At 42.6% G+C, this 18,959-nt stretch overlaps 2 protein-coding genes across 3 annotated transcripts in view; one reads left to right on the top strand and one right to left on the bottom strand.

The window, feature by feature from the left end:
• Positions 1-13,626, bottom strand: part of LOC311093245 (uncharacterized protein) — a 56,016-nt gene extending 42,390 nt beyond the window's left edge. The window contains exons 1-4 of the mRNA XM_084130495.1: positions 13,408-13,626; positions 12,936-13,009; positions 12,581-12,829; positions 429-4,603 (exon numbers count right to left, since the gene is read on the bottom strand). Coding sequence (XP_083986621.1) covers positions 429-4,603; positions 12,581-12,829; positions 12,936-12,957 — 4,446 coding nt within the window. The 5' untranslated portion in view covers positions 12,958-13,009; positions 13,408-13,626. The remainder of the gene's footprint in view (positions 1-428; positions 4,604-12,580; positions 12,830-12,935; positions 13,010-13,407) is intronic.
• A 41-nt stretch (positions 13,627-13,667) lies between these two features.
• ilf2 (interleukin enhancer binding factor 2) lies at positions 13,668-17,994 on the top strand. Of its 2 annotated transcripts, none has more exons than XM_084130493.1 (15): positions 13,668-14,000; positions 14,174-14,324; positions 14,859-14,918; positions 15,068-15,110; positions 15,190-15,294; positions 15,487-15,564; positions 15,668-15,770; positions 15,885-15,950; positions 16,078-16,194; positions 16,504-16,582; positions 16,809-16,896; positions 16,979-17,040; positions 17,139-17,253; positions 17,332-17,422; positions 17,513-17,994. In XM_084130493.1, exons 2-15 carry the CDS (start codon positions 14,320-14,322, stop codon positions 17,662-17,664), a joined length of 1,164 nt encoding a protein of 387 aa, XP_083986619.1. In that variant the 5' UTR covers positions 13,668-14,000; positions 14,174-14,319; the 3' UTR covers positions 17,665-17,994. The 2 variants fall into 2 exon arrangements, with proteins under 2 accessions (XP_083986619.1, XP_083986620.1); XM_084130494.1 differs by having other exon boundaries at positions 13,682-14,000; positions 14,218-14,324.
• The last annotated feature ends 965 nt before the right edge of the window (positions 17,995-18,959 follow it).

Below are 18,959 nucleotides of genomic sequence, written 5' to 3'. Positions count from 1 at the left end.
CTGGAATAAAAGTTCCTTGTTTGCATTTGCATCTCTTTTTTCTAATATGCTTTAGATATACAGTATACAGTTATGCTAGGTACAGTTCAAAATATTTTTCAAAATACTTTGGTAAAATTAAATGTAAAGTCCCTTGTATTTCACATGGGAAAAGAAATGTTCCGAAATGTTCTTCAAACTTGTTTTGAAGTCAACATGAAATCAAAATGTCCCCTTTTATTTGTATGATTCATTGTGAGGTCTTTGTCTACTTTCTTTTCTCGTTTTACTCAATATTGTCCTGTTTAACTACATTTTGTTACATTATGGAAGTATAATGGGTTACAAATGCTTCATGTTGACTTTAAGAGTCCAGTTGCTACTGACAATATTGATAATACAGATAATATTATGAAGCATCTGTCAAATTTATGTAAATTATGACTTACCTTTTCTTTGCTTGTCATATCTTGAGCAATGAGTTCTTTCTGTCTCTTTATCTCTTCCTTTGCCTGTTCTATATCCACCAATGTGTTTTTCACATCTTCTCTCATCTGCTCCACCTTATCATTCTCTTTAATGGTATCCTCAAGCCTCTCCTCCAGCTCCTCTTTTTGCCGCTGCATCATATTTTTCATGAGTTCTAGTTCATCTCGTTCTCTCATAATCTTTTCTTCTCTGTGTTCCATCTCTCTTCTCTTTCGTTGAACTTCATTCTTCAACAACTTCATCTCTTCCCTTTCTCTTTTCATAATTTCCTTGTTGTGTTCCACCTCACCCTTAAGACCTTGCAGCATTTTTCGAATGTGTTCGATCTCCAGAATGAGCCTCTGCATCTCAGCATTCATCACCTCTTGGTCTGCTGTCTCCATCTGACATCCTGCCATTCGGTTTTCAATCTGGAATTTCGTTCTGCGCACCATTTCTCTTGTCGCCTCGGTCTGCTGAATAAGGTTGATGATTGTTAGATTCATCTGTTCTTTCTCCTCTTCTAAATCTCTCTCCTCAACCCTTTGTTCAAACTCCTCCCTCGCTCTTTGGATTTCAACTTTAACTTGCTCCATTTCGTTCTTCTGTCTCTCCGTCTCCATTCTTTTCCATTCCATCTCATCTTTAGCCCTTTGTATCTCCATCTTCAATCGTTCCATCTCATCCTTCTTCCTCAAGGTCAATTTCATCCTTTGGTCAAGTTCTTTCTTCTTCCCTTCCATTTCTCTCTTCATCAGCTCCATTTCTCCAATCTCTCGTTTGGTTTTCTGCATCTTTTCCTCTAGCTCTTCTTTTTGTCTTTTTATTTCATTTTTGACATGCTGCATTTTGTCCATCTCTGCTTTTGCTAGCTCCATTTTCTTTTCAACATCCTCTTTTTGTTTCAAGATCTCAGTCCTCATCAGTTCCATCTGGTATCTCTCACTCTTTGCTTTCATCATCTGATTCTCAATATCTTCTTTCTGTCTCTGGAGGTCTGCTTTCATCTTTTCAAGTTTAGTCATTTCTGACCTTGCCTTTTCCATCTTTATATTGATGTCCTTCTTCTGTTTCGTTAACTCCACCTTCATGTCTTCAATCTCACCAATCTCCTTCTTCATAGCTTCCATCTTCCTCATTATCTCCTCCTTCTCCCTGTTCATCTTCTCACGTTCCTCCTGCTCTCCCTTTTCAGCCTCATCCCACAACCTTTCCATCTCCGCTCTCACTCTGTTAATCTCCTCCTTGACCTCTCCATACGTGTCATTCCCTCTCAGTGTTTCCATGCGAATCTTCTCCAGATCCTCTTTCTCGTGTTCCATGTCCTCCCTCATCTGCCTCAAAGCATCCTCTCGTCTTTTTGTCTCTTCTAACCTTTTATTCACATCCTCTCTTTGTTCTTGGATCTCAAGCATAAAAAGTTCAGCTTTTTCTCTATCTTGTCTCGCTAACTCTCTGCTTCTGTTCATGGTCTCTGTGTCAATAACTAGCTGAGTTTTGATCTTCTCAAGTTCTTCTTTTTGTCTCTGCACTTCTACATTATATCTCATCATCTCATACCTTAGTTTTTCTAGATCTTTCTTTTCGTTCTGGACCTGAAATTGAATCTGTTCAAGCTCCTCTCTCTCGTTAACTAAACGCTTTTCCTGATCTTCCTTGTCCTTAAGCACAGCTGTTCTCATTTGGTCAATGAACTCTCTCTCTTGCTGTGTATCCTCCAACATCTTCTGTAGAATCTCTTTTTCAGAACTCTTCATCTTTTCTAGCTCATGTCTGGCTATTTGTATCTCTTCATTTATTTGTTCTAACTCCTCTGTTTTCTTATGTATTTCATCTCTTTGCTCCAGCACCTCTGTTATGGTTTCATACCGTCTCTTTTCTGACTCTTCCATTTGCTTTTTTAGGAGCATCTCAGCCTCTTGGACTGCAAGTTTGGCATGGTTTGCATCCTCTTTTTCTTTTTTTGCATCTCTAATCCTGTTCTCTATTTCTGCCTGTTGTCTTTGTAGCTCATTTATCATGCTTTTGATTTCATCTGCTTCTTGTTTAGCCTTTTCTCTGCTGTTATTAATCTCTTCTCGCTCTTTCTCCATCTGTTCTATTGTTCTTTTCAACTCTTCTCCCTTTGCTTTAGCCTCATCCATCTGTTTGATAGCAGCATGTTTGTCTTCTTCTGCCTGATCCTTCATTTTTTCAAGACTGTACTTCCACTGCATGAGCTCCATCCTGCTGTCCTCAATGTTTTTCTGGGATCTCTGGACCTCGTCCCTCAGTTTTTCCAGTCTTTCCAGCTCATCCTGAGTTTTTGCTCTGAGTTCAACTTCCTCTGTCTCAGTTTCATGCCACCTGCTCTCCATTTCTTCCTTTACCCTGAGGATTTCACTTCTGAGGAACTCGCATTGTTTGGTCTCTCTTCTCACCAAATCTCTCTTTCTTTCCAGCTCCTCCTGCTCTTCCTCCAACTCAGCTTTTGTTTCATCCATTTTTTCTTTAGTTTTTTGGATCTCCTCAACCTTCTTCTCAATATCTTCAATTTGCCCTTGAATTTCAGCTTTCATTTTTTCCATTTTCTCATTTTCCCGGATTGTGACTTCTTGACTGTTCTCGATCTCTTCTTTGGCTCTGACCATTTCATGTTTAATTCTCTCTAGATCCTGTTTCTCCCTCAGCATTTCCTCTTGTCTTCGGTTCAAGCTGTCTTTTTCGGCTTTGATCTCTGCTTTGATCAGTTCTGTCATTTCTCTTTCTTGTCTGGCCTCTTCTCTTATCTTAACACTTTCTTCCTTCTCTTTCAGTATCTTTGCTTTCTCTATATCATTAGCTCTTTGTATCTCTACTCTTACACTCACCAGCTCATCTCTCTCCCTCTGCAGTCGAGCTCTGTGCTCTAGCTCCTCTGTCACTATCTCATACCTCTTCTTCTCCATTTCTTCTTTAGCTTTCCGTGTATCATCCCTCTGTTTTTCTAGAATATCTTTGTCCCTCTGAATCTCTGTTTTCATATGTTTCAGCCTCTCAGTTTCTCTTTTTACTTCCTCAACTCTGCCCTCCATAGAAATCATGCGACTTTGTATGTCCGCTTTGGCCTGTTCGATCTTTTCCCACTCCTTTTTGACCAGCTCTCCATTCATTACCAACTCCTCTCTGCCTCTCTCAATTTCATGTTTCATCTCTTCCAGATCTTTTTCTTTTCTTAAGACGTTTTGCCATTTCTTTTCAATGAGGTTGTTTTCTATAAGTGCTTTAGCTCTCAGCTGGTGTAATCTCTCATCCTCTTGTTTTGAAAACTCTCTGTTTCTTTCAGCCTCTTCTCTTGCTCTTTGAACCTCTTCTTGCAGGTATTTCAGCTCATCTTTCTCTCTTTGGATTATAGCTCTCTGTTCCAGCCCTTCTTTTTCAGTTTCATGCCACCTTTGCTCCATTTCCATCTTCACTTGCTGTATGTCAAGTTTAATCTGCTCAAATTGGTCTTTTTGCTTCTTGATGTCATCCTTTTTTCTCTCCAACTCTTTTTTTTCCTCCTCTATTTCAGATTTCATCTGATCCATCTGACCCTTTGCTTTCTGTGTTTCGTCAATCTTCATTTCTATCTCATTAATCTGAACTTGTATGGCACTTTTCATTTGTTCCATTCGTTCCATCTCATACTTGGTGCTTTCACGGTTGCTCTCCAGCTCCTCCTTCTGTCTCAAAGCCTCATATCTGATCATCTCCAAATTCTGTCTCTCTCTCATAATATCATCACGCTTTTGCTCCAGGGTGGTTTGCTCGGTTTGAACATCAGCTCTCATTTGCTCTATCCTCTCCCTCTCTCGGTTTACCTCTTCTTTATTCCGATCCATTCTTTCACGGATGTGGTCCATCTCAGCTTTCATGTGAGTAATAGTTCTCTCAAGTTGACTTTTCTCTGTGGTCATCCTAGTTATTTCATCTTGCTGTCGCTGAATCCTCTGTCTCGTGTTCTCTATCTCAGTCCTTTCTTGCTTGGTTCCTTCCCAAAGTTTCTCGATCTGCTCAATGGCACGCATCGTCTCCAGTTTACGTCTTTTTAGTGAGTCTTTTCTCTTCTTGTCATCCTGTTTTCTTTTTTCTCTGGGAGAACTGAGTGGACTGCGTATCTCTGTTTGCGTGTGCTTGCTGTTGCGTTGTATCCACTCTGCACATAAAAAAAAGATAATTTACATCAGGCCCATCAGTTCACTCCAAGCAGAATCAGTATTTTAAAGCAACACCAAAGCACTTTTCCTTTTTGGTCCCCCTACAGGTTGGAAGCGGAATTGTCCATTATCCAGCACTGGCTTTGGAATGAACGATGTCCACAGACAAGGTAGAGTATGTTGCATGATTTTATGAAAGTATGATGTATTGCGACATCAGAAACGAAGAAAAACAAAATAATGACATTGCTTGCTATTTTTTGTAACGCTTGCCGTAAAGCAAGTCAAATTTGTAGTTTCTTATGTCTCATTCAAACTACAGATCCGCTACCCGATCTGGCAAACTTGCATAGTGCGGTTATAGCAGATAGAGGGTCACAAAGCGAATGCAGAAGAGCCGTTCACCCTGTTACGAGTTGATGAAACACTGAAACGATTTTGGAAACATTATTTTAAGGTACAAAAGAATCTTTGGTGTTGCTTTAACATTTCAGTTCATGCGGTCTTTCTGTAACATAATCGTTCCAATAACGGTTTGATTAGAAAATGTACCGGTTTATAACTTTTTTTATTTTATTTTATTGCTTATATGTTATACAAGCTTGAATTGAACTTTATACTAAGAGCTTGTGACTAAACCTTATAACTCGAGTGGATCCTCAAACTGTTTGCAAAACGTCTCAGGTTACGACTGTAACCTATGTTCCCTGAGAACAGGGAACGAGACACTACGTCAGAATGACGCTATGGGGAACGCCTCAGGCGTGACAGGTGTCTGAAATCAAATATCATCTCACAGCAATCATGCTGACCGGCGACAGCCCGTGAATCATTAGCGTGAATGATTAACGTGCAACCTGCAAGTATAAAAGGGGCGCTTTGCAAACATGACAACATCCTATCGTCTGAAAGGACTGTTGCAGGCAGGCCCCGAGGCATGGCAGGAAGACGTAGTGTCTCGTTCCCTGTTCTCAGGGAACATAGGTTACAGTCGTAACCTGAGACGTTCCCTTTCGAAAGGGAACTCTACACTACGTCAGAATGACGCTATGGGGAACGATATACCAACGCCACCATGCTAAGGGGAGTGCATGCCAAAAGGCAGTGACAACTGTCAGAACCGGCAATTCAAATGAACGCTAGTACCACTCATCCCCAGGTCACACTGAGCTGTCAGTGACAGCACTCCCTACGGTCATAGCCCAAGCTAAATGACACCACAGAAAACCTCCATAAACATAGTTTAGTGAAAGGTCTACCTGGGCCTGCTCAAGGGCCAAGGACCACAACTTCAACTTCTTAGAAGGGGTCCCTTCTAGGGAATGTGGCTAGGGAACCTGAGGAACCCCAGCCAGTCACTATTCAGGGGAACGTGCCACCTGAAACGCCACCAGGCAGGCCTGACCTGGTGTCACTATATAAGACACTACAGTCTGGCCACTTCCTGTCTGTCCGAAGACAGAGCCTCTGGACACTTGCCTTTAGGAAGGCATCCAACCCGAGGGACTGTGAAGCAGGCAGTGAACCACTCGGACCGGATCTCAGAGACGGGATATCCTGGAGAGTATGACTCAGCATAGTGCTTTACAACCCTTGCCAGCGAGGGGAGTTTCTCTACTCAATCCACGGATCAACTCAGTGTTTGTGTTTCAAAACACTGAGGAGGCCTGTGAGGGCCTAAGGACTGATCTAACTGGGAGGCCTCAAGAGAGGCCTACGACCGACTGACCAGACTCAGGAGACCACATACTCATACTGACCCTCAGTGAGGGGAGGAGCATTAGATCTACCTGGTAGGCAACCAGGCTGTAGCAGGAAAAAGAGGTTCCAGGAGGGAACCCGTAGCAGAGAATAAAAACTTGAGTCGAGCCAGGGCGCAAGCTCACCTTCGCTAGCTGCCTGATAAGGTCTGCTAAACTGAAAGTAAGCGGCCACTAGCTTAAAAAAAACCCAGCACCACTGTGAAACTACTCTCAGGGAGACCTGGAGAGGCCTTACTACCTGACAACCACAGTATGTGGGAGCTCACTTTCAGAGAGGCCTGGTGAAGCCTACTATCTGATAGCCACAGAACGTGGGAGCTCACTTTCAGAGAGGCCTGGGGAGGCCTACTACCTGACAACCACAGTATGTGGGAGCTCACCTTCAGAGAGGCCTGGTGAAGCCTACTATCTGATAACCACAAAACGTGAGAGCTCACTTTCAGGGAGGCCTGAAGAGGCCTACTACCTTAAAGACCATGCTAAGTGGAAACGCACAGTAAGTGGGAGCTAACCCTCCAGGGAGGCCTGGTAAGGCCTACTACATGACAACCACAGTATGTGGGAGCTCAACTTCAGGGAGGCCTAGTGAGGCCTACTACCTGATAACCACAGTGCATGGGAGTTCACTTACAAAGAGGCCTAGAGAGGCCTGCTACATGACCACCACAAAACGTGGGAGCTCAACTTAAGGGAGGCCTAGTGAGGCCTACTACCTGATAACCACAGTGCATGGGAGTTCACTTACAGAGAGGCCTGGAGAGGCCTACTACCTGACAACCACAGTATGTGGGAGCTCACCTTCAGAGAGGCTTGGTGAAGCCTACTATCTGATAACCACAGAACGTGGAAGCTCACTTTCAGAGAGGCCTGGAGAGGCCTACTACCTGACAACCACAGTATGTGGGAGCTCACCTTTAGAGAGGCCTGATGAAGCCTACTATCTGATAACCACAGAACGTGGAAGCTCACTTTCAGAGAGGCCTGGAGAGGCCTACTACCTGACAACCACAGTATGTGGGAGCTCTCCTTCAGAGAAGCCTGGTGAAGCCTACTATCTGATAACCACAGAACGTGGGAGCTCAAGAAAAACCACATTAAGTGGAAACTCAAAGTATGATGGAACTCAACTCCAGGGAAGCCTGGTGAGGCCTACTACCAGAGAACCATGACATGAAGGAGCTTACTTTCAGGGAGGCCTGGAGAGGCCTACTACCTGAAAACCACAGCTGACAGTGGGCCAGACTGGCAGTCCAGTTGACTGTCTATGGGGCTTTGCCTTCAGGGAGGCCTTATGAGGCCTACTACCTGATAGTTCAACCTCAGGGCCACTTAGTACCACAGTATGAGGGATTCAGCCCTCAGGGAGGCCTAGTAAAGCCTACTACCTGATCCCCACAAAAAAATGTGGGAGCCCATCTTCAGGGAGGCCTGAAGAGGCCTACTTCCTGAAACAGTCTAATCAGCTGGATGTGTACTGCTGCTGGGGACTCGCCTAACAGGGAGGCCCGGTCGAGCCTACTAGCTGATAGCGAGTCTTTCTGCTACTTTAATGAACACTGCTGGAACCATACTAATAAAAAAACTTTCCTAAAGTTTTGACCTAGTGTATGCTCCACAATGTTGTGACCCACCTCCGAGGAGGCCTGTTAAGACCTACTACTCGGTAGTGAGTCTTCTGCCCGAACTACCAGGGCCAACCAACGAAGGTGAGCTGGCCTAGGAGCCCTATCTTAGGGGCTACCCGGTCAAGGAGGCCTGCTGGGGCCTACTACCTAACTGTGCAGCCTTCAAGGCAGAAAAACTGTTACTACAGCGCTTACAGCATCCTGGTACCTAACCACATCGCCAAAGGCAGTGTACTCAGCACAAAGCAAAACCCTCATAGCAGGGGAGTACAACATACGCCACTCTGCCTAGTGGAGGCCCCATTTCAAGGGCCTACCTACTAAATGCATGGGCGTCAGCTCATGGCAATGCCCTGGCTTCAAGGGAGCGGAGTTCAAATACCGGAATGAAATGTAGTTAGAACTCCCTGCTCAACCGGAGCCATCGTGGTGTGAGGTAGATAATACAGAGCTGAGAATGGATTACTCAAAACTACCCCGCGTTTAGTGGGGGAGTAACACCATATGCCCCTGAAATGTTAGACAGGGAGCGGGCCTGCAAGTGGCTCCAAAGGGTAACAGGGATTTGTCCTGTGCCCAGCCTGGGGAAGCGGGGCTTGCTTGCAAGCCAACCAACCTTCACCCCTCGTTCGAGTGGTTCAGCTCAACGGGCTGAGTGGAGCCAGCTCTAGAGGCCTAATCCAAGTAGCTCTGTTCGGCAGGGTCTGGCAAACTATCACATCGCAGAGCGAAAGACAGCCTAACCCTGCCTGAAGGATCATACCTCAACTACCACCCTGCATTACTCTACCACCCCTGAATGCAGTGAAAGGGGCGGGCCTTGGCCAACAACTCCCATTTAAGGGAGGAGGCTGAAATCTAGGGGAGGAAGCCTAACACATAATGAATGTGGCAGCTATACTTAGCAGAACGCCTCCAACATCCCAAACCTAGCCTAGGCCAGCTACAGAGGCGGCCCGGGTTAGGGCCGACCTACAAGCATAGATCTACCTGAGAGCTCGGAGGAGCCACAGCCTACTTGATTGAGAGGCTGTAAAACACTCACCTACTGACACCTTACAGAGCTCAGGGGAGCGAAGTACTCAGGATACCAATGTCACAAACCAATAGGTAAGACATAAGATCTATCTGAAGCGCCAGCGTCAGTCTAAACCTAAAGCAAAAAAGTTTTTTTTTTTTTTTTAGGAAGACCAACTACTCTACCCCAGGGTGGCTAACAGCCCTGCAGCTAAAAAGAAATGAGCGGTGGCCCACCACGCATAAAAAATGTTATGACAGGAAGGCCATCACATACTCAAAACGGAAGCCAATTTTCCTTGAGCTTCTCGTTAGATCGTTCCAGCCACCAACTGGGGAGGCTTCAGGGCCCTGAAGTCTCCATACTTTACCTTTTTATTCTAAGAATGACCCCTAGGTCTATACAGGGAACAAGGCTTCTGTAGAGAGATACAAATAAGTGTTAGTTATACACACAAATTCTCCAAAAACCAAAAAAGTTCACCTGCGGCGTGCGGAGTGAAGACTTCACCAGAAAGGTCTCAACGAACCTGGGGTCCACCACTTTTACATGCCTAAAAGAGGCACTCACATCAACCAGTTGCTACGGCGGGGCATCAGAACATAGTTCTCATCATAGGCCCAACCCCAGGACTGGTGTAACGCAAACGCCTGGGGAGTAAAGAAGAGGGAGAGGGCCGGTAGAAAAAGCCCTCCAGGGAGGTCATACCCTTACTTCCGCTGAGCGCTGCTCCGCTTGCGCTGAATGACCTCCCTTAAGTCCCTCTTCTTGCGGGAGGCTCGCCTTCTCTGCGTCCTACTCCTCCCTGGAGGGGGCGCACGAGAGGCAACACTAGACCTCTGGCCCTGTCTATGGTCCTCGGACCAAGACGGACCAGGTCCTCCCGCCTGCCTGGGCCGGGGCCCGGATCTCAGCGGTATACAAGTTTTAAATGCGGCTGAGCGCGCCTTCGCCTCCCTAAACTTTCCAACCACCGCCTCAACGGAGGTGCCGAAAAGTTTAGTGGGCGAAACTGGTGAATCAAGGAGAAGGGCCTTTTCCTTCTCCCCGATATCAGCCAAGTTGAGCCACAGATGCCTCTCCGTGGCCACCATCGCCGCCATCGACCGGCCGATCGCGGCAGCAGTCTGTTTAGTGGCCCGGAGAGACAAATCTGTGGTCCGGCGCAACTCAGCGACCGCCTCAGGGGACAGCCCCGTCCCCTGGTCGAGATCCCGCAGCAGATCAGCTTGGTAGGCTTGGAGCACTGCCATGGTGTGAAGGGCAGCACCAGCCTGACCTGCTGCCATGTACGCTCTGCCATTCAAGCGAGCCGTGACTTTAAGAGGCTTGGATGGCAGAGTCGGAGCTTTTAGTGTTGACGCCCGCCCAGATACGAGATAGTTCGCAAACGTCTCGTCAATGGGCGGCATCGACACATAACCATACTCCCCGATCCCCTCAACATCAGCGAAATTACCCCGCTGATGTCGATGAATACGGGCCGAGTATGGTTTCTCCCATGCCCTCTCGATCTCAGAATGAAGATCCGGAAGGAATGGGAGGCTCCGTTGAGCTGGTGGTCTATGTTCAGGGAGAAATCGATCGTCTAACCGGCCGCGAGCGATCTCTCCCTGAGCGCGCCGCCATGGCAACTGAAGCTTGTCAGTGGCGCGCTCCATAACTTCCACCAACTCAGCGTACATGGGGCAGGATGGCTGACGAGGTTGAGGATCTGATTCATCCTCCTCAGCCATCTCTTGCCCAGCCTGAAGAGCACTCGCTGCAGTATCAGTAGGAGAATCTTCTCCGTCATCCACCTGCAGCTCACTCTCGTCAGCCGATGACTCGTCCGAGAGGTGAACAACCCTCTCGAGACTGTCAGCGAGCTCCATCTGGGAGCCCCATGAAGCGCGTCGCCGCTCTGCCTCGGCACGAGCGGGACCCGATCCGCGAGGACCAGATGCTGAACTCTCTCCCCTCGAGAAGAGAGCCAGACGAGATGAGCGTTCTCATAGGAAAACACTCACAGTTTGCACAGGATGCTCCCTCGAGAGCATCCCGTGCGTGCTCTTCACCCAGACAGTACACGCACATCTCATGAGTGTCACCCGGCGACAAATATCTTGGGCACGGGTCAACACATTTGACAAATTTCTTAGGACTTGCCTTGGACGTGCGTTTCATTTCCTTGCTGGAGTAGACGTTTTTAATTACAGACAAAAACAGTCCCTGAAGACGAAAAGATGTTGTCATGTTTGCAAAGCGCCCCTTTTATACTTGCAGGTTGCACGTTAATCATTCACGCTAATGATTCACGGGCTGTCGCCGGTCAGCATGATTGCTGTGAGATGATATTTGATTTCAGACACCTGTCACGCCTGAGGCGTTCCCCATAGCGTCATTCTGACGTAGTGTAGAGTTCCCTTTCGAAAGGGAACCTACAGTAGCTCCCACCCGCCTCAGTCCTGCACGCATTTGGAGACTGTCTCTGCTTGTTTGCAGTGCAAGGGCAAATAAAAAAACTAGATCTTTAAATATGTACAGCGTTTTCTTTATTCAAAACACGATGTGTGTAAAGGCTAATATTTATTTATTTGAGGAGCGGAGAAGAGTGTCTTATTCTGGTATTTGCTATCTAGTCAGCCAATTCAACCCAGGAACACTTTGTCTTTTATAACGCAAGCTTTTTGCCAAATATTTCAAACGACAGTAAAAACTGAGCGCCCTCATATAGCTACAATAACCTTTGTAACCTGTAAGTTGATGATAACTTTATGCGATGCACTTACTGCCTCAGATGCGACCATTCTAATGACCATTTGTTTGTGAAAAACCTTGTAACTCCATTTGAGCTTGATTTTGGATTTTTTTTTTATAATATAACGTCACACGCAAGTGTCTGACCATATATATAGCCACTATACTAAATTTAACAAAAAGTTTTTAATAATTTTTAATAATTAAAATTTCCTGAATAGTAGCGGATCTACAGTAACCTGCAATTTTCTATGGTTTCCTAATTCACCACGCTGAATATAATCTGCCAGTCACATATCCCCGGATAAACTCCTGCGATCCAACCGCTAATGCCAGCACATTGCCTTGTCACTTACATAGGATGACTTGATATCTGAGCGTGGGCATTTCACTGACGTTGGATGCGTCAACGTCACATTTGCATAGGCCGTACTGTTTGAATTTATTATTGGTTGACTGCCAAATTAAAATCTTAAACAGAATGATAAAATAACGTTATTAACCAGTTAATTTAGTTTTTCTCTATGTCCCTGTTAAAATTTCGGTCATTTCCAGTTTTTGTTTTCGTTCCTTGAACCGGTTCAGAGCCCTGATGTACATAAATGTTATGTTACGATAAGAATCTTCATGCAAGTTTCATTTTGTATACCACTTCATAAGAGTTTATAGAGACAAGTTTATAATTACCATGGCTTTGAAGCCAAAAAAAAAGATTAATGATTAAACTTGTTTTGTTGAAAATAATTTGCATATCGGACAGATCCGGTTCTTGTTAAATGACTGACACTATTGCTAGCCACTAAAATCCACAAATCTATTAGTTTTTCTAACCTAGTTCGTGAATCAATTCAGGCTCTGTCATTCTCAGGATGAGATGGAAGGACACACTGTTTCGGGCTGGCTCTCTTTCCAAAGCCTCAAACAGGATCCGCATTGCCTCCTGCTGGGTTGGAGCAGCCTCCACTTTTTGAGCTGCCACTTCATGGATCAGACTTTGGGAGATAACAGCCTCAGCAATGTCACTGACGCGAGTCGCTCTGGTAATTATCTGTTCCTTGAATTCTGTCAGGAAATCTCCAACTGTTGGGAAGAACAACATTTGAAGGAGAACATGCATAAACTATGCACAATACAATTGCAATAAATTAAACTTTGATTAAATTAAGTGGTGCTCTGTGAACTTTACCGTAGTCTCTGGATTCTGCCATTGCTGCTTGTTACATGTTTTTTTTAAATAGATGATGGTGTGTGAATTGTGATCTGAAAATAAATACAAATTAATTGCAGTACATATTATACTACAGTACTACAAAAATAAATGAAACATAACAAAATAATAATAATCAATATATATTAATAGAAAAAAAATAAAAGTGTATGTAAAGTTAAGTCTTAAAAAGTTTTAATTCGTTTTGAAATGGAGAAAAAAACAATGCATTAAAAATATCAAGGTAATACTATATATTTTGTTTATACATGAGAATTACCGTAAAGAGGCAGAAATAGTATTTGTTGTAGACTTTTTTTTCTTCTTCAACTTAAACTGAATTAAAAGCACACAAATCATCTAAGTACCAGACAGAACAAGTAGCTAAGACATATCACTTAAACAAGCGATTGATGTATTTTCTTTATAAAATTGTTACAAACATTCTTACCTTCTGTGTTATTACTGGATTTAATTAATTCTGTAAAATGTTGTGGTCTGCTGATGAAGGCATATTGCTGTAATAACAGTGAAAGTGACTCTGACATGCAAAAACAAATCTTATCTCACTTCAGCACATGCGTAATGTCTACGTAATTCACGTAATATGGCACAGTTTTGGATTATTGAGCTGTTGGATTGGCTGTGGGTGGCAAAATATCGTGTGCCTGGTCTTCTCTGATAAAGGCAGTGTATGTACTGTACAGATCCACCCCTGACATGCTGTCACAATCTAGACCTCACTGTAACACCTACTTGTACTAAGTGTTAGAGGAAAGAAAAAATTAAATTCCTGCCCAATAGAGTGGGGTATGATGTGGTACAAAAATATATAGTTATAATAGTGAAACTTTTTTTTTTGTGTAATTCTAATTTTATTTATAATTCATTTCAAATAATATTATCACCAGAGAAATTGGAGTAAAAAAATTCTATATTTTTTCAGAATGTATATTTGGTTTGCCCCCCACTTCGGTTTCTGTAAGTTTATGTAAAAGCTGACGGTCTGATATGATTAAAAGAGCATCTTGTGCTGTAATAAAAGTGAGTAGCCTACATCTTGATTGTCCGTACATAGGAGTTAAAATAATCAATTGCAAATTTACTTGATAGGTGACTTTAAAATCTTTAAGCCAAATCTTAAATAGTTCTTCTTCAATTAATATTTTTGTCAGTTTGTCAATGACGACTGTGACTTTTACTAAGATATTGTCTAGGACTTGTATTATAGACTGTTATCCCGGACTTTTATTCTGAAAAGAAACTTCCGGTCAGGCAAACGCAGATCGGCGGTGAGCTGTAGAAGGAGACAGAGCATTTCTCATCAGCGTGTTCCTGTTAAGCTGACAAAACGTCTTACGCAATGAGGTTCCAACTGTTTTATTCATTTAAAAAATATGTAACGTTATATATAAACTACTTGATTAAGCCGAAGTTTATCAAACCGCCGCATTTCTTATTATTTTGATGCTATGCTAGCCCGGTGTCTGTTAGCATGTTGCTCTGCTAACGTAGCCGTGGTGTGCATTTTATGGATTAAACAAATGGGACATATTTACTATTTGTGCGCTTGCATTGAAACTGATTAATGATGCATTTGGATTTAACTCCTATTATTTTGGTGTTTGTAAAACGCTATGTATTCTATCAAGGAAATTGTTCGTTAACTCATTCATGAACGAATGAATGAAGAACCGAGCATTCACATGAACAATGATGCTCCTTTTTACCTGTGATTGTTTTTGTTTTCCCAATAGTTAAAAAAAGAAGAAAAAAATAGCTTATTTGACTACGTTTTGAGATTTTGCTGGATGATTTAAATTGTATTTATTTTTTGTTAAAATGAATAGCATTTGTGTTTTTTCCTTTATTCAATTAGCCTACTGTTTTTGTGTTTCTCAGAGGAGATCGTGGCAGGGGCCGAGGTGGCCGATTCGGCTCCCGCGGAGGTTTGGTCCAAGGGTGAGTTTTATTTTTTATATATATATATATATATATATATATATATATATATATATATATGTATGTATTTGTATATGTATATGCGTTTATATTTTATTTTCTGACTAATTTTATATTGGTCTAACATTCCATGTCTTCTGTTTTCTCAGGTATCGGCCCTTTGTTCCTCACATACCATTTGACTTCTATGTTGTAAGTGCATTTCTACATTGATTCTTTGCTTTGTGAAACTAATCCTTTACGCCTCCAGCTCATGAACTGCTTGTTACAGTGTGAGATGGCCTTTCCTCGAGTGAAGCCGGCTCCTGATGAGACCGCTTTCAGTGAGTGTCTGCTGAAGAGGAACCAAGACCTTTCTCCTAACCCTTCTGAACAGGTACAATGATTTTCCATTAGGATAAATGGCCAAAACACTCAAATGAGTCCTCCCTATGTGGGTTAAACCATAGATCAGTAAATTAAGCCTCATCATCCTCCATATATATTTTAACTCTTAAAAAATATGTATTAGAATTATTGCTGAGTTAGTTTAAATGATTTGGGCGTATGTTTTTTCATTCTGTTGCAGGCTTCCATTTTGTCCTTGGTCACTAAGATTAACAATGTCATTGACAACCTAATCGTGGCACCTGGAAACTTTGAAGTGGTAAGAAGGCAAAGGCATTTCAATAAGTCAATCTTCATTTCCCCCCTCCCCCCATATTACTTTTGTAGAATAAATGTTTAATGTCTTACAATCCCCTCTGCAGCAAATTGAGGAAGTAAGACAAGTGGGATCGTATAAAAAGGGCACCATGACGACAGGACACAACGTAGCTGACCTTGTGGTTATCCTGAAGATCTTACCCACCTGTGAGTATCATTTCATGAGTTTTGTTCTGTTTAGTTGTATATGTGGGTCACTTCTATCCCAAGAAGTGCTTGGTTTATTGATAATCCTGTAATTTATTTTGTTCACTTGTATAGTGGAAGCTGTCGCTGCTTTGGGAAACAAAGTAGTTGAGACCCTGCGTACACAGGACCCTTCTGAGGGTGAGTATTGGTTTTAATCTGGCAAGCCGTTTAGAGTGGAGAGAAAAAACTTATTTGTAATCAAAATGGGGGAAAATCAAATTACTTTGCCTGCATTTTCAATGACATGTGTTCCTCTTCTCTTCAGTACTGTCCATGCTGACCAACGAGACAGGTTTTGAGATCAGCTCTGCCGATGCCACGGTAAAAATCCTCATCACCACGGTTCCACCCAACCTGCGCAAACTAGACCCAGAGCTCCACTGTAAGTCACTCTCAAACACTACAGCTGTTAATTTGACAAGTTTTTCTTACAAATTAGCTTTCTGGGGCATCTACAATGTTTCACCATGCTGCTATTTTTTATTTCTCAATATTGTATATTTAATTCAAATATTAAATATATTTAATATTTAATTTAAAACACTGGTTCTATCCTATTTTCTACTCCCAACCATCCCTTTAAATAACCTTTTAATTTTTTTAACTATTCCTCCAACATCTGACATGAATCGATTATCGGCCATATAGCAGCCAGAATTTTAACAGCAGTTCCTTCCTTTTCCTTTTGCAGTGGACATCAAGGTTCTGCAAAGTGCTCTGGCAGCCATTCGTCATGCTCGCTGGTTTGAGGAGAATGCTTCTCAGTCAACGTAAGGATAGTTGTATCTCAATGGCTTTAAAGGGCATAGTTCACCATTTACTCACACTCATGTTGTTCCAAATCTGTATGAGTGTTTTTTTTTTTTTTTTTTTTTACACAAAAGATATTTTAAAGAATGTTGGTAGACAGTTGATGGTAGCCATTGACTTCCATAGTACTTTTTTTAATGAATTAAATGTCTGTTGTGGCTTACATTGGTTTTTATGTTGATTTAGTGTGAAAGTTTTGATCCGCTTGTTGAAAGACGTTCGAGCCCGGTTCCCTGGATTTGAACCTCTCACGCCCTGGATTCTGGATCTGCTGGTGGGCACCATTATCATAGTCTAACTTGGTTTTCTGCACTACAGATATCAAATCAACTGATGTAATGTTGCTCTCTTCACAGGGTCACTCTGCTGTCATGAACAACCCCTCTAGGCAGCCATTGCCACTCAATGTTGCTTACAGGTGAGTCAGAACTTCCTGTTTGTTGTTAACCAATTGCTTGTGGTTATGGGCATCAATCTTTTTTGGATCTTGGGGTGAAATGAGCATGTGTATTGCAGGCGCTGTCTTCAGATGCTCGCTGCAGGTCTTTTCCTGCCAGGTTCTGTAGGGATCACCGATCCGTGTGAAAGCGGGAACTTCCGTGTTCACACTGTCATGACACTGGAGCAGCAGGTAATACAGATTTGAGTCAACTGGTAATGCACCATTCTAATGTTAAAATCAGATAATCTGATTAATTTGTTTCTGCAGGACATGGTGTGTTTCACAGCCCAAACACTGGTGAGGGTTCTCTCACATGGAGGATACCGAAAGATCTTGGGCCTTGAAGGAGATGCTAGTTGTGAGTGTTTGAGGTTTATTCCAGATTAAATTTATGTAGTTCCAATATTTATGTGTCATTAAGCCAATTGTCTGTGATGCTCATCTGCAGATCTCACCACCGAGATGTCTACATGGGATGGAGTGATCATCACCCCATCTGAAAAAGCCTATGAGAAACCCCCAGAGCGCAAGGAAGAGGAGGATGAAGCATTGGAAGAAGGTGGAGAGGGGGAAGATGAAAGCATGGAGACCCAGGAATAATGCAGTGGTCTCCGACGACAACGTTTTGGCCTGATCATTTGTATTTATGTTGGGGTTTTTTATAGATCTGTGTCTTGTATCTACAAATTTTACCCATAAGTCCCCTGCATAATGGTTTCTGTACATCAGTCTGCACCTCCTTGAGAAAAAACCATGGTTGGAAAGGCACACAGCTATAACAAGGACCAAAAGGCAATGGCCCATTATTCTGTCTTTTCACCTCAGCACATTCTGATATGGTTATATCTAGGAAGGGGACTGGAAATTACTGTTTTTGGTTTGTATTTTCATCTCGTATGGTCAATTAAAGTTTTTATTTCCCCCTTTGTACTACATGTCAGCATTCTTTTTCTTAATACCGAGTGTGGTGTAGTAGTTTGCCGCCCCCACTAATCTTGGACAAATACAAGGGATAGTTGACCCAAAAAATACAGTTCTTATACTTTTTATACATTCACTCACCCTCATGTCCTTCCTTCCAAACACAGATATTTTTAATTTGCAATTTTACATCCATCTGAAGTCCTGCAAACCAAAATGCAACCAAAATTCACTTCAAATGTTATAGAGGGATATTGTAAAAATAATTTATGGTGAAATGACTTAAGACTTCTGAAGAGACTGGATCACTTTATAAGATGAACAGGTGAAATTTACGGACGTCCAATTAAGTTTGTTCTTGTGTGAAGCATGTGTGGTTGAGCTTTAATGTCCATAAAATGAAAACATTAAAAATAACTTACTACCTTTTGATCCGAAGATTAACGAAGTCTTTGTGGTTTGGGCCAAGTAAATGACACAATTTTCTTTTTGGGTATAATATGCAACCAAAAGTCTGCTGTTCGGAATGCCATACGAATATTAATGTATTCAGACCATTGGCAGCATAATTACGATTATGAGGTTGCTTCTATACAAGAATTCAAATGGTAAGTTAATATTGAGTAACTTACATTTAAAGCAACTTGCCATTTTCTTTATTTCTTGTTGCTCTACCAACTGGTTCCAAATGACGTGGAAAAACAAAAGAAATCAACTGTCTCCAAGCATAGTTGTTTTTTCTTCTTTTTTTTTTTTTAACAAAGCGATGATCCAATGACGTTCTCACAAACAAGCATGTCCAATAAAGGGCAATTCACACGAAGGACAAACTTCATAAAGTAATAATTGTTCTAATTATATAAGAATAGGGAAGTCCACCACAGGAATATCAATAATGACACAGGAACAATACAGTTGGAATCACTTTCAGAATTATTTTTTCCGTGTTATCGAAAATGTCCTACTTCCCACTT

Source organism: Abramis brama (assembly GCF_963993115.1).
Source record: "Abramis brama genome assembly, chromosome: 12".
Classification (NCBI taxonomy): Eukaryota; Metazoa; Chordata; class Actinopteri; order Cypriniformes; family Leuciscidae; genus Abramis; species Abramis brama.
This window is presented reverse-complemented; position numbering and strand designations above follow the sequence as displayed.

What these genes read in the sequence shown, in the direction of transcription:
- ilf2 (XM_084130493.1), top strand. An exon ending in ACTAGACCCAGAGCTCCACT is followed by an intron (nt 16,195 to 16,503) that starts GTAAGTCACTCT and finishes TTCCTTTTGCAG; the next exon opens with TGGACATCAAGGTTCTGCAA. An exon ending in CCTGGATTCTGGATCTGCTG is followed by an intron (nt 16,897 to 16,978) that starts GTGGGCACCATT and finishes CTCTCTTCACAG; the next exon opens with GGTCACTCTGCTGTCATGAA.